The sequence below is a fragment of the Trachemys scripta genome, chromosome 18 (assembly GCF_013100865.1).
Source record: "Trachemys scripta elegans isolate TJP31775 chromosome 18, CAS_Tse_1.0, whole genome shotgun sequence".
Classification (NCBI taxonomy): Eukaryota; Metazoa; Chordata; order Testudines; family Emydidae; genus Trachemys; species Trachemys scripta.
Window position 1 is genome coordinate 2,348,085 of NC_048315.1, and position 13,488 is coordinate 2,361,572.

At 46.7% G+C, this 13,488-nt stretch overlaps 1 protein-coding gene across 6 annotated transcripts in view; it reads right to left on the reverse strand.

The window, feature by feature from the left end:
* Positions 1-13,488, reverse strand: part of SSH2 (slingshot protein phosphatase 2) — a 142,973-nt gene that overhangs the window by 57,713 nt on the left and 71,772 nt on the right. For 2 of the 6 annotated variants that reach the window (XM_034752403.1, XM_034752400.1), the window contains exon 1: positions 6,149-6,337. The exons of 3 other annotated variants lie outside the window; for them this stretch is intronic. In XM_034752403.1, the coding sequence (XP_034608294.1) occupies positions 6,149-6,258 (110 nt within the window). In that variant the 5' untranslated portion in view covers positions 6,259-6,337. Of the gene's footprint in view, positions 1-5,419; positions 5,439-6,148; positions 6,338-13,488 lie in introns of those variants that run through there. One more of the 6 variants, XM_034752405.1, reaches the window with a different exon arrangement.

Sequence of the window (13,488 nt, forward strand, 5' to 3'; positions counted from 1 at the left end):
GGGGGGGGGAGGGGTTGTTTCAGGGGGGCTGGGTAGCGCTGGGGCGATTGTTTCTGTGGGGCGGGGGGTGTTGTGTTTCGGGGGGCTGCGCAGTGCTGGGGGGGGGTTCAGCGGGGCCGGGGGGTTTTGGCCCTCAGCTGTTTTCTTTGGAGTAATATGGCCCTCGCCGCTTTACGAGTTGTGCAGGCCTGTTCTATAATAAAGGTCCAAAGAGGTGTCGTTTTGGGATAGAACCAGGCAGGCTAAATATGAGCTGGCCCCAAACGGACATTCTCTACTGATAGGCTCTTGTCTCTACAGAAGTGGGGCTGGAACGATAACTTCTACGAGAAAACCACATTTTCCTTGGGGGTGAACATTTACACAGCAGCCCCAACATCTCAGAAGCAACTGGCCTGGTTCATGGCCCTTCCAAATGTGAATCCAGCTGGGCAGCTAAATATTTAAAGTAAACTACTTATTGCTCGAAAATTAGTTACCCTGGGATCACAGATTTCTCGCTCAAGTCTTGATCCTATTTCAGGCATCCCTTCTGCCTCCCACCATAAGAACAGCCACACTGGGTCAGATCAGTGGTTCATCTACCCCGGTATCCAGATTCTGACAGTGGCCCACAAAAGATCAGTGAAATTTAAATACACTCCACCTCCAGGAAAATAGACAGGAAGTCCAAGCAGGAAGGCTAGACATGGATAACGGCATCCTCCGCCTGGGTTAATGATCAACAGAGTTCTCTGCAGTGTACTAAAACACACCTATGCAAACACAATGAGGTAATCGGGGGAGAAACACTGGGGAGTGACAGGCCTTTCCCATGCTCTATTTGACACATCAGGATGAGGGGAAAAGGGAAGAAATGTCACTCAGCTCTGATCACAGGCTGATCTTCTAAGATGCTGGGTAGAGAACAGCATAGAACTGATACTCGGTTCACAACTTCTTGCCATGAAGGATGGAGCACAGTATTTATTATATTGTTGCCCAAGCATCCAATGATATCTCGCTTGCATGCCAGGAAAGTAATATCGATATTCAATGCTGATCAAAAGTCTCTAGTGAGCTTTTTAAGTGGTAAAAGATCCAACCAGTCTATTTGGGGGTTTCAAACGTCCAAAACTACAAATGACCCTTAGTTCGCAACATGAATTCAAATCAACTGCAGCTGAAAACAGCAATCTGGGCTGCTCCCTGGAACTCCCTTTCCCTTGAATCTCCATTTGTCTGCAGCTCCCTCTAAATCCCAAGTGTCAGCAATTCTCACTGGAAGGGTAAAATATTTACAAAGGTAGAAAAGCAATGAAACTAAAGCTCTTCACTAGAACGCCACATTTGCCGAGATACAGAAGAGCCTCCAGGATACTGTAAATGTGGCATCCACGTATTACATGGTTGTCCACAGGCCTTGACGCAAGGAATCACACTGAAGATCAAACTTTACACTACAAAGTTAGATTTCAAGATAAAGGGCACGATCAGGCTCCTCTGACAGCAACAGGGAAAAAAGAAGAAAAAAAAAAGGAGAATGAACACAGGATGAGGCCTAAAGTGAGGAGTGGATAGGAAGAAATGAGTCAATAAAATGAGTATTAATTACATCATGTACAGAATTAAATGCCCTATTAACAGCTTGTAACATCCCTTGTATGTCACACAAACGCCGAAGGAAGCTGGTTATTTTTAAGTGGTTGCACTATCCTGCGTTTTCCAATTCGGCAAAGACATTTCAGGACTAGTTTTAACCCTTTGCTGAAAGGAAAAGTTTTCAACTAGCAATAATCACACCACAGATTAACCTCATTAGCTATGATACTGCCACTCTTCTACTGAGAGTTTTCAGTTGCTTTCTTCCTTTAAAGCAGAGGTTCTCAACCCGCAGCCCAATCAGCACATAGCTGTGGCCCATGTGACATCCTCAGGGCCACACAGGTATTATACATAGTGGGTTGGATGCAGCCCACATATCACAGAGAGCTGCATACGCGGCCCACAGTGGTAAACAGGTTGAGAACCACCGCTGTAAAGGATTCTAAGACTCACATAAAACATATTTAGAGAAACTGGTAGTTCGATATTCCTCCTTTTAGTCTGAAACAAACTCTTCAACTCTTCAATGCCTGCATCTGTAACTTTCACTCTATGCATCCGAAGAAGTGAGGTTTTTACTCACGAAAGCTTATGCCCAAATAAATCTGTTAGTCTTTAAGGTGCCACCAGATTCCTTGTTGTTTTTGTAGATACAGATTAACACGGCTACCCCCTGATACTATCTTCAACGCAGAGTTTAGCTCTCATAATTGGAAACAGGCCAGCATTAAATAAAAGAATCATTAAAGATCTCTCTCAGTTTACAGAATAGCAAATACAACAGATGTATAAATATTTCCGTTTTGGTAAAATGCTTTTATTAACACTCTAGCTAGTACTCCTGTCCCCCCTTACCATAGTATCTGGGTAAGGTTTAATCTTTGTCACAGACCTTCTGAGGTGGGAGAGTGCTCTTAAGCCCATTTTGCAAATGGAGAACTGAGACACAAAGACGAAGGGACAGATTTTCAAAGGTACTCAGTTGTCCAAAGCTACAGCTAGGCTCCTAATGGGATTTTCAAAAGCATCCAAGTGCCAAGGGGAGTTACAGATGCATCTATAGGCACCTAAATACCTTTGACAATCTGGCCCCAAGTGACTTGCCAAAGGTCACACAGGAAGTCTGTGGTGGAGCAGGGAACGCCCTAACCACTGGACCAGACTTCCTCTCTAAAATACAGAAGGCAGAGAGAGAGACATGTGGCAGTAAAATTAAGGACAGTTTGCTACCTTCTCAGGGCTGAGTAACACTGGCATTAGCAATCCGCGTGCTGTCTTTACCATTCCACACAGAGAACAATGTTTTGGTGCAGCAAAACCTTGACGTCTGATTTTGCAGGTAACTGTACAAGGATCTGTGATCTCTAACTGAATTCCTGATTTGCAAAGCAAAACCTTCTAATTTAAGAACAATCCGCTGAAAAACTCCCCGCTATCCAATCACAAAAAGCATACCACTGTCCCCAGTTTAGAACCCTGTTCCAGATAAATGTGTGAATCCAACACTGGGCCCTAGATGGAGGGCCACAAACTCTAATACCTGTTAATCTCAGTTTACAGAAGGCTGAGGACAGCGCAAGCTCCTCTGATAACTGAGTTATCACCAACTCCAGGAAAGGAAAGAGTTTGGTCCTTCCAAGTAAATTGCAATTGCAGCTGCTCCTGGACCCAGCACCCTTGGGCCATCAGACCCTCAGAGACAGGAAAAGTGGAGTTCTCCTTCCCCACGGCACCATTTTTGCTCATCTCTCTCCATAAATAGTCTCAGATTGTGGGTTAAATGTCTGAGTAACGTATATAAATCAAACATATCTATAACCACTGAAATTGTTACCTAGCTACCTAACATAAGCAAGACATTATAAAGTAAATGTTTCAGCAAATACTAGCAATTATCCTGATACAGAAAAACAAAAAACAACAACAAAAAGCCCAACACATTTGCTGCCTCAGCTCCTCCAAAGCAGACTCATTTTGATTTCTAATTACACAGAGACCTTGGGTACTCTGTTAGAGCCCCCCATTCAGAGGCACAAATGGGAAAGCTGTGATGTTTACAGGCAAAGTTATCAATTAAACAGAATAACTAATTACAAACATGTCAGGTCAAGGATGGAAGGCTTAGAGGGACCTCGTTAAACAAATGAAGCTAACAAATACATAGCACCAATTGTTTAGTCTTAAACACAAGGAAGAAGCAACAGTGGCCAGTGACCAATTTCTATGACAAATCTAAGAGAATATGCATCAAGCTATATCTCAAATGCAAAGTGTCCAGGTTTGTGGTGGAAGCTCTTCACAATAGGAATGCTGCAGCAGCTGGCTTCATGCCTGCATTTTATCTAACTATTCTCAAGCTTGTCTTGGTCTCTTCAGAAGATAAAACAGAAGCTGATTTGTTGGAAGAACCACCAGGCATTATTATACCACTTCCAGTGTCTACCTCGAGACTTGATCCTCCCCTACTACCAACTCCCCCAAAGCCTGTATTATTTAGAAATGAATATGCTTATTTGTAGGTAGGTGTATTTAAATCAGTATGTACCGCTGGAGGGACTGGTTATTCAAGAAGCTTAGCAATGGGACGTGAAGCCTTTCAGTTTGAAGCTGGCCAAGATTGGTAGTGACTTGTAATCGCTATCCACCCACGACTCTTTAACCATAGCACCGTTTACTGCTGCAGTGGACAAGTCTTGCTGCTTAGGGCAGTCTGCAAGCTAGAGTCCAGCTTATGCATTTGAAAAAGAGAGGAGGGGATCTGCAGAGAGGAGGACAGCAGGTGCAAGGGTTGACAGTTTGTGATCCCCCACATCAACTACTACTTAACACACAACTTGCTAGCCATCAAAAAAGCAGAGTTTTGGAGAGTGCCACTCCATTTTTTGTAGCATCAGTTGTCCATTATCCTGAACAGAAAGGAGATAGGACAGGGACTACAGATGGAAGAAGATTTGGAACAGAAACAGGAGAGGGACAACAAAACATCTACCGAAACCCTAGGGTGTCAGTCTTGTCATGCATTCCCTTATCCTCATGTATGTTGATGGACTCCTAGCATTAACCCAATAAGAGTCTGTCCTATCAGCATGCAACTAAGTTTATCCCAAAGTTTCAAGTTTCCAGGGTGTCCTTGAAGAAAACAGAATAGCAGCTAAAGCCTGGCAATAAAAGTAAGCAATCCCTCCTCCCGCTCCTCAACCCACACTTTATAAGAGAACACGCTCGTCTCAGAGCTTGGGGAGGCGTGGGGGAGAAGAAAGTTTATAGAAAGCAGAAATCGGAGGTTGGTAAATTGTCACAGTCTAGTAAAGCATGGTACAAAAGAGAAATGAAAAGGGTAATTTGCTGACAAGATCCTCTGTGGCTATTTTCATAGCATTCCCCGATATCTGATACCCAAGCCCGAAGTACTGCGGGAGTTTCAGTCTCGGACTTTACGAGGACAACTCCTTTCTAAAGCCTCTGCTGATACAGGCAAAGATTTTCACCAGTGACTAGTGATTGTGGGTGTCCATGTTATAAAGAATCTGATTTTCAAGTTGGGCACCAAAAATGGAGCTATTCAAAGTCACTTGTGAAAAGCTTGGCCATGGTGTAGACTCCCCGTTGCCCTGGATTACTGGCCCGACATTAAAGGGGAAGTCTGAATTAATAACCAGAAAAGATACTTCAAAGAAAAAAGCCATTAAGACAAAAACTGTATGAGTATTTCCTTGCAAACTGCCAAAGTCCCTACCCAAGAGGCAAAGTGAAGAATTCTTCCCCAACCCCCCCACCCCGGCAGCTGTCCTGCTGTTCCAAAGACAAATAACTTTCTGCATTTCTGACCACGCACCTTCCCACCACCACATGATTAAACCCATCTTTGCGCTCCTGGGCAAGTGTTTCATCAGCTCAGTTCCTGGAAGGGCAGATACTGTGAGGACACAAAGTCTCCTCCAGCCGGGAAGTGACATAGACGGAGCCCGATGAAGAAATTCAGCTAACGAGGAGTAGATTTTCCCTTCCCCCTGCAAGAATCTCCCTCCTGGAGCCGGGTCTCCTGCCTGCTGGGGCTGGCTTGGATTTAGCAGCCCGTCAAAGAGTCAGCGGAACAAACAAGCGAAAATCAAACCCACCCCCACCCCCGGCTGCTGTTCCCGGTCCAGCCACTGGGCCGCCTCCCCCGAGGGCTCACAACTGCTGCCTTGGGAGCGGGACAAACTTTCCCCGGCAGCCCAGCTTTGCGGGCAGCCCACGCTCGGCTCAGTTCCACAGTCAGTGCAAAACTCCGCCGGCCGGAGCACGGCTCCTTCCTTCCCTCCCCCAGAGCTGGGGGCCTGGTTCCCCCCCGGGGCACGGCTCCCCCCCCATGCATTACCCCCGGGACCCGGCTCCTTCCCTCCCCCAGAGCTGGAACACGGCTCCCCCCTGGGGCACGGCTCCCGCCCATGCATTACCCCCGGGGTACGGCTCCCCCCCATGCATCACCCCCGGGGCACGGCTCCTTCCCACCCCCAGAGCTGGGGCCCGGCTCCCCCCATGCATCACCCCCGGGACCCGGCTCCCCCGGCCCGGCACTCACAGCTGGTTGATGGCGTTCTGGGAGATCACCGCGCTGTCCGAGAAGTACGGGATCATCCTGGGGCAGGGGCAGGCGTGGCCCGGGCCGGCCGCGAGCCGGCTGCGGGTCATGGGGAGGCGCCGCGGGGGCAGACCGGGCCGGGGGCAGCCAGCAGAGCCCGCAGCCCCCGCGCTCGCTCCGCGCCGCTCCTGTGCCCCGGCAGCCCGCGCCACGCGCCGCCCAGCTGTGCGCCGGCTCCCTGCCCCCGGCCGCACTGCGCAGGCGCGGCCCGGCCCCCCACGTGGCTCTCCCCCCGGGGGCCTGAGACGCCCAGCCCCTCCCGGGGGGCGGGGGCAAAGTGAACCCCTGCGTGGCTGGTCGGTAAAGCCCGTGCCTGGGCGCCCAGCCCCCCCTGCAGCTGTTCTGCCTTGCACCTGCCCTGGGGCAGCTGGTGCTGGTTGGTGTCCAGCAGGCTCCTGGGGGAGATGGAGCCCAGGCCTGACCCAGGGGCGCAGGGGGTGAAGATGTTAAGGTCAAAGAGGAGAGTAGGCCATTATGTGCCAGGGCTTGGCCGAAGCGGGGCTAGCCCAGGGGCTCAAACCTGCTCCCGCAGCCCGTCCTTACTCCCAGGAGCATGCCAAGTCACGGGCAGGGGAGCACCCAGGCTGGTCAACGTTCACAGCTGCAGGGGCTGGTGCTACGGCCCTGCCCTCTCTAACCACTTTGGCTAGATACCCTACGATCAAGCAGGACAAGGCTGATTGTGCCTGCTAGTAGACAAGTTTGACAGCAGTGTATCACTAGTGCTTGGAGTGGAATTATATTCCCATTAGACTGCTATAACTGAGTTAAGAATTAAGTCCCCTATTGGGAATTTTAGAGAAAGCTGTTGCACGCGAGCTGTCTGACTTAATGAAATTGCTCCTATAGCAGCCCACTGATAAACTTAATAGAAGTGCATTATTAATGCCTTAGCAGCAGGGTATTTTTTTCCTCCAGCAGAGAATTACAAACCTAGGCAGGAAAGTTGTTCTATCACCTCGCTGCTACAGGGGAAGATGGAAACACAAGCACTAGAGAGAGAAGAGATGAGGAAGGGATAGCCCATCTGGTTGCATTAGCTAAGGTGTAGAGTCAGTTATTTGCATAACACCCTACATAAACAGAGCATACATTAGTCAAGCTTTATTAACTTCCTTAGACCAACATATCCCTTTTCCAAATAATTTTGGCAAGTTTTACTATTTTCCTGTCTTACTTGTTTCACCACCTGATTAATGTAGAGTAGCAAGAAAGTGAAGCATGTGGAGAGTAGAAATCAGGAATGTTAAAAGCAATATCCAACTGTCTCATTCTGCTAGGTTTCACAGACTGACCCCATTCCCATCTCCCTTTAATTAGTGCAGTATCAACATTAACCAACAAGTAAAATTTCACATCTAGGCCATAATGATGGGCACCAGGAAACATGTTTCAAGATGCTTTAGGGATAAATCATCGGACAAGATGCTTAGAAAAGTAAGTTTGGTTACTACCATGACAAGTGTTATCTACTAAAGGAAAAACAGTTTTAAAAGACTACCAAAGAGTTTAGACTCTACCTCATGTACAAAAGCTGTTCTATACATACAGCAGCACAGCTGTACCAATGCAGCGCACCTAGGGAAGACGCTCTGTGCCCATGGGAGAGAGCTTCTCCCAGCTTGTCTGTTGGAGGGTGGTTTATTCACACCTCTGAGTGACGGCCACTGTAATATAGACATAGCTTTAGCCTCCAATGTCTAGCGAGAGACCAGTAACCAGGCAGGACTTTACAACGCACCCCTGCTGCTACCCTTCTCATTATGTTACTTAACACCCAGTTCATCTGCCAGTCTTGAATCCTCTTCCATGCTACAGTGTATATCAGCCTCGCACAGATCAAGCAGCCCCCTGCCCCCTTAAGATAAGTGCTTTGAGGAAGAGCAGAGCTCACTTGGTGCTGCAGAGGTGGGCAGTAGCAGAAGGCTGCCTTAATGGGGTTGCTTGGGGCAATGATGGAAGAGTAATAATCATCTGAGTCTGTCCCAGCAGGAGTCAGCCCACAATTCGGATTCCCGCTCGGTTTATGCTCAGTGGCTACAGAGCAGGATTTTACGAGTTCCTATTGTGAAAAGGAGGCCACTGAGCTGTGTTTCCCCTCCAAAGCCTGCCACTGGTGAGCCAGCACAGCAAGCCTTTCACACTCAGCGTGGGGGGGAGGGAGGGGGAGTACCAACTTCATGGGACTCCTCCGAGAGCTGGCAGTAGCCTCGCCCTAGTTCTTAGTAAAGGGTGAACATCCGTCACCTCCTCCAGCAGGGGAGAGCGCAGGCAAGAAAATATTTCTCCACACCCAACTAAAATAAAAGTTCCACAGCATTTTAACTCCCTTTAATCTTCATCTTTTGCTCCCTAGGCCCTGGAGACAAGGCTCTGAGGAGCCACCCAGGAATTCAGGGATTACTTTAGATTAGATGAGAAACATGTTCGTGTCTCTCTCTCCCCCCTCCCGCCCAGCAGGGAGTCAAGAGAGGTGGCCATCCTAATTCACTGATTCCAAGGACGGCAGGGAGCTCTGTGATCATCTAGTCTGACCTCTTTCATAACAGGCCGTAGAGCTTCCCCACAATAACCCCTAGAGCAGACACAGCCGCTCTTGATTTAAAAAAAACTATCAGTGATGGAGAATCTACCAGGACCCACGATAAATTGTTCCAATGATGAATTCCCCTCACTTTTACAAAGTTTGCCTTATTTCCAATCTGAATTTATCTAGCTTCATGTTCCAGCCACTGTAAGACCTCTTCTGGTAGACTGAAGAACCTATTAGCATGATGTTCCCCACATACGTTCTTATAGACTAATCAGGTCACCCTTAATCTTCTAAACTAAACAGATTGCGCTCTCAGCGTCTATCACTATAAAGCAGGGGGTCTCCAACTTTAAAAAAAAAACAAAAAAACTGGCAACCCCTTTCACATAGCGAGCCTCTGAGTGTGACCCCTCTCCCCAAGTAAATTAAACAGCATCTTAATATATTTATCACCATTATAAATGCTGGAGGTAAGCAGGGTTTGGGGTGGAGGTTGACAGCTCACGACCCACCATGTAATGACCTCGTGACCCCGAGGGGTCCAGACCCCTACTTTGAGAACCCCTGCTATAAGGCATGTTTTCAAATCCTTTCATCATTCTTACAACTCTTCTCTGACCCCTCTCCAATTTATCAACATCCTTCTTGAACTGCGGCCACTAGAACTGGACATAGGAATCCAGCACTGATCAGATCTGTGCCAATTACAGAGGTAAAATAACCTCTCTACTGCGACTCGTGATTCCCCTGTTTATGCATCCAAGGATCACATTTGCCTTTTGGCTACAGCAGCCCCCTGGGAGGTCATTCAGCTGATCATCCACCACACCCCAATTAGTTCTATGTATTGGGCAGGGAGAAGAGAATCAGCAAGCCTTTTGTCAGAGTCAGACCCATGTTATCTTTAACTCTTCAGAGAGCCAGCAGTTTGACAGAGGGACAAAGCAATCTGGGAATCACTTCAGGTACCAGAAATAATTTTTCTATGGGAACCGCTCCATGACAGACTAGTATACACAAACCAGACATACTGTGTCTGCTTACTACACAACATCAATTATGGGTGTAGACTGCAGAGACACAAGGCACATAATTGACCGGTCATTGCAGTTGAGATGAGTTTATTCTTGGGGGGAAAAAAAAAAAAATGAGGTTGGACAAATTAAATTGTGGACAGAGAGGAGGGATTATATAAGTCTTTTTCCCCCTCTTCCTACACTAGAGCAAGGGGCTTGGGTCATTAGTGGTACTTAATCATTTCAGTATGAGAAAACAGAAAGTGGACAAGTTACTTTTCATCAATAAAAAGAACAGGAGTACTTGTGGCACCTTAGAGACTAACAAATTTATTAGAGCATAAGCTTTCGTGGACTACAGCCCACTTCTTCGGATGCACTTCTTCATGGGCTGTAGTCCACGAAAGCTTATGCTCTAATAAATTTGTTAGTCTCTAAGGTGCCACAAGTACTCCTGTTCTTTTTGCGGATACAGACTAACACGGCTGCTACTCTGAAACTTTTCATCAATAAACACTTCTAAAAAAAAAACAGTGTGTTAAGATTCTGCTAGCAGCTGAGTGAAGATCCAGAGAAAATGTATACAGTCATCTTTGAGCATCTTGCTTCACCCACTGACTCCCCCCCCCAACTCTTCTGTCGAATGAAGACAGACTTCCCCCCCCTTTTCTTTTAATGCAAGAAAATGTTAAAAGGTCAAATAAAACTGCATCATAAAAGGCAAGCTCTTGAGTTATTTAGAACCTACAACATGTAGTACTACAGATATGCACAAGACAACTTTGACGGCAAGCAAAGTTCACCTGAAAGGATATTTTTAAAAAGCTAGAGTATGACTAAAGAAAATCTAGTAGGATCTGTCACTGCAAGTCTTTGCTGGAATCTGCATTAACTCCAGTGTCTCACTGCACACCCAGGAGCATTTGTATATTAGAGTTTAACAGTCTTCCAAAGACATTTTAATTTAAGAAGATGCAACACTAGCCAATTGTCCTCCTGCAAGAGAAGCATTTTGCTAGACTGGAATTAGTCTGTCTTATCGCAAAAGGTATGCAAGTCAGGGCACTAGGGAAGCAGGATCCCATCAGCCCCTCAAGAGCCTGGTGAGAGGGCCCCATCTAGAGTTAGTACATACCAATGTCCACATATAGAAAACAAACCAGGGCTTCTGTCCCCATGCTAATGAATAACCTGCACAGTGCTTGAGTTTGGCTCTTGAGATAATCCATTTAATTTACTAAAATGTTGCCTCAACAGCTGCTAGAAATATCTTAATATGTTCAGCAAACAGTACAAATGCAGTCCCTTCATAGAGTGGAAAAACAAATGTAGTGATTAATCAATCACACTTAACATATGGATAATACATTTCTAAAGGAATTAACCCTGGATTAAAATCAAATATTGCATCCCATATGCTGAGACCAGCAATGTAAGAGATGCTTCACCAGGGACATTTCATTCTGAGGATAGTGTAAGGTGACAGCAGCAACTCTCCAGTTAAGATTGCACTGAGATCTGCACTACAAACAGATTTCTATGTTATTTCTATGAAAAGTTGTGTTGTAAAGATTGAAACATCAGCCCCATGGTCAAATCTCTCTCAACATCATGCTACAAGTCAGGACAGCACTATTCAAATGGCCTGTAGGAATTGAAATACGCTGTTCTACTATCCTACTTCCTTCAGGGTTAGGGAAACAGCCACATATTTCTTTGCCAAAGCGTTTCCCCAGCACGTCAAGGCTCCAAGCTAAATATTAGCAGAAACTGAAACGTCAGCAAGAGATCCTCGGATGTATTGTGCACATGAGGCATAAGCAAGGAGTGGGGTGAAAGAAAAGCATCTGAATTTTGATTAACACTATTTTGGTGTCTCCAAATTGCAAGACACAGAAGGCTGTTAAAATATATATTAGCAACAAGGTAATGTTCTTCACTCTAGGTGGTGACTCTCAGGTATGTGAAGAATTTAAAATGCATGGAGTCTAAGCAGTGAGGGGTGCTGTTCTAAATTACTAAAATGCTGGAATAAGGTGTGTAAGTGTAAACATTGCTGTAAATAGCCCCCCATCCCCTGCAAGGCAAAGATTACAGTCTGCAGTTTTAGGGGTCTGTGTTTAGTTTTGCACTCAATAGCTGGTAACAGGATTATCGTCACACTGCCTGGGGTAATAGGGCTAAGGGGCAGTAAACAATAGTGGTGTAACAAACTGCTGATGTGGCAATGGGGTCTCACTATTTATCAGGAATAAATAAAAATGAGCAGAACAACCACACACACACACACACACACACGTTTTGCCCAGCTGAAAGAAAGCAGTTCAAGTCTCTCCCACCACCTCCCAGAGCTAACTCAGACTGGCTTCCATTAGAGCTAGAGCTAATTATGAATATACCACGCAAAGCCTATGTTAAAATAACGTTGAGGGAGCCTGGTTAGGCATTCCAAAGTCAGGGAATGCCAGAGTTCGAGCTGCATGCACATAACACTAAGTTCTCTTCTCTCGAAACAATTCGCTGGAAAGAGTCCGACCTTATCTTCTATTCTGCAAGCAAAACATGAACAAAGTTACAAAATCTCCAAGCATCATGTTCAATCCTGAATCTGGATTTTGAGGATATCATCACGCTAGAACAAAAAGCCTTTACTCTGGCCTTCCTGCAGTCATAACATACGGAGGCCCCAATCCTGCAAGGAGCTCCATGCAGGCAGACCCTTGTGACTACATGGAGCCAGCAGTCCACCTGTTTGGTGCTCCTCGCATGAGCAAGGCCTCAATTAATGCATGTGTCAGCAGTCAAAATGTTAGGGTTGCTGCCATCTGAAGGAAGGATAAATTAGAACGATTAACAATGATTTAGAGGCATTTGGTGCAGATAGAGTTTGACACCTTGGAGGTGGGGGAAAAAAAAAAAAAGGTTTCTTGCCGAGCTGTGGATTCTTGTCAGCGTGAGATGTCAACTTGAGGTATGGGTGTAAACTGATGTTAAAATATTTCCCACCCATGCCGCGGCCTCTGGTGTGCTAGAGTGCTGCGTATCAGAGCAAACATCTATTGCGCTGTTATGTCCCTGCCCACACTTGTTTGTTGCCTCTCATCAGATGCTAAGATTGCAAGCAGTATGGGGCACAGACGGTCTTACTGCACGTGGATACGGTGCTTAGTGCAATAGAAGCCCGCTGGAAGCCCCCCACCCTTTTTTACACTTCTAAGGGATTCCAGGGGTGGGTTTTGCAATTAAAACGGCTACTACTTTAGAGCCGGCTCCTGTGCTAGGGCTCTTCCGCAGGGGGCCCAAGGCCTGCCCAGCGTCCCACAGCTCATGTCCCCTCTGCTGTGCCTGCAGGACTCACTCAGACCTGCTACAAGTAGGGGAGCTGTGGTGAGTGGCTGTAGGGAGCCTGTGGTGGCGGGCAGACGTGAACCGGTTTTGCCTTGTGTAAGAACAAAACAAAACAGTGTCTGTGGGGACACCCTGCTAAGTTACAGTGAGAGTGGTTGAGTTGTGCAGACCATGTGAAAAGTCTCAGGGGGCACCTCTGTTGACGTCACTAGGCCTCACCCTAGGTAACTCGGGAGGGTGGAAGGCCACAAAGTGTCAATGAAGCCTTCCTGCACTAGGCCTAGATGAACCAAACTTCTTCCATGTTTAAACTCTAATCAACCTCAAAAGCCAGGTGCAATTGGTATATGTAAGCAACCAGTTATCTGTGTGCAATCTCCTGC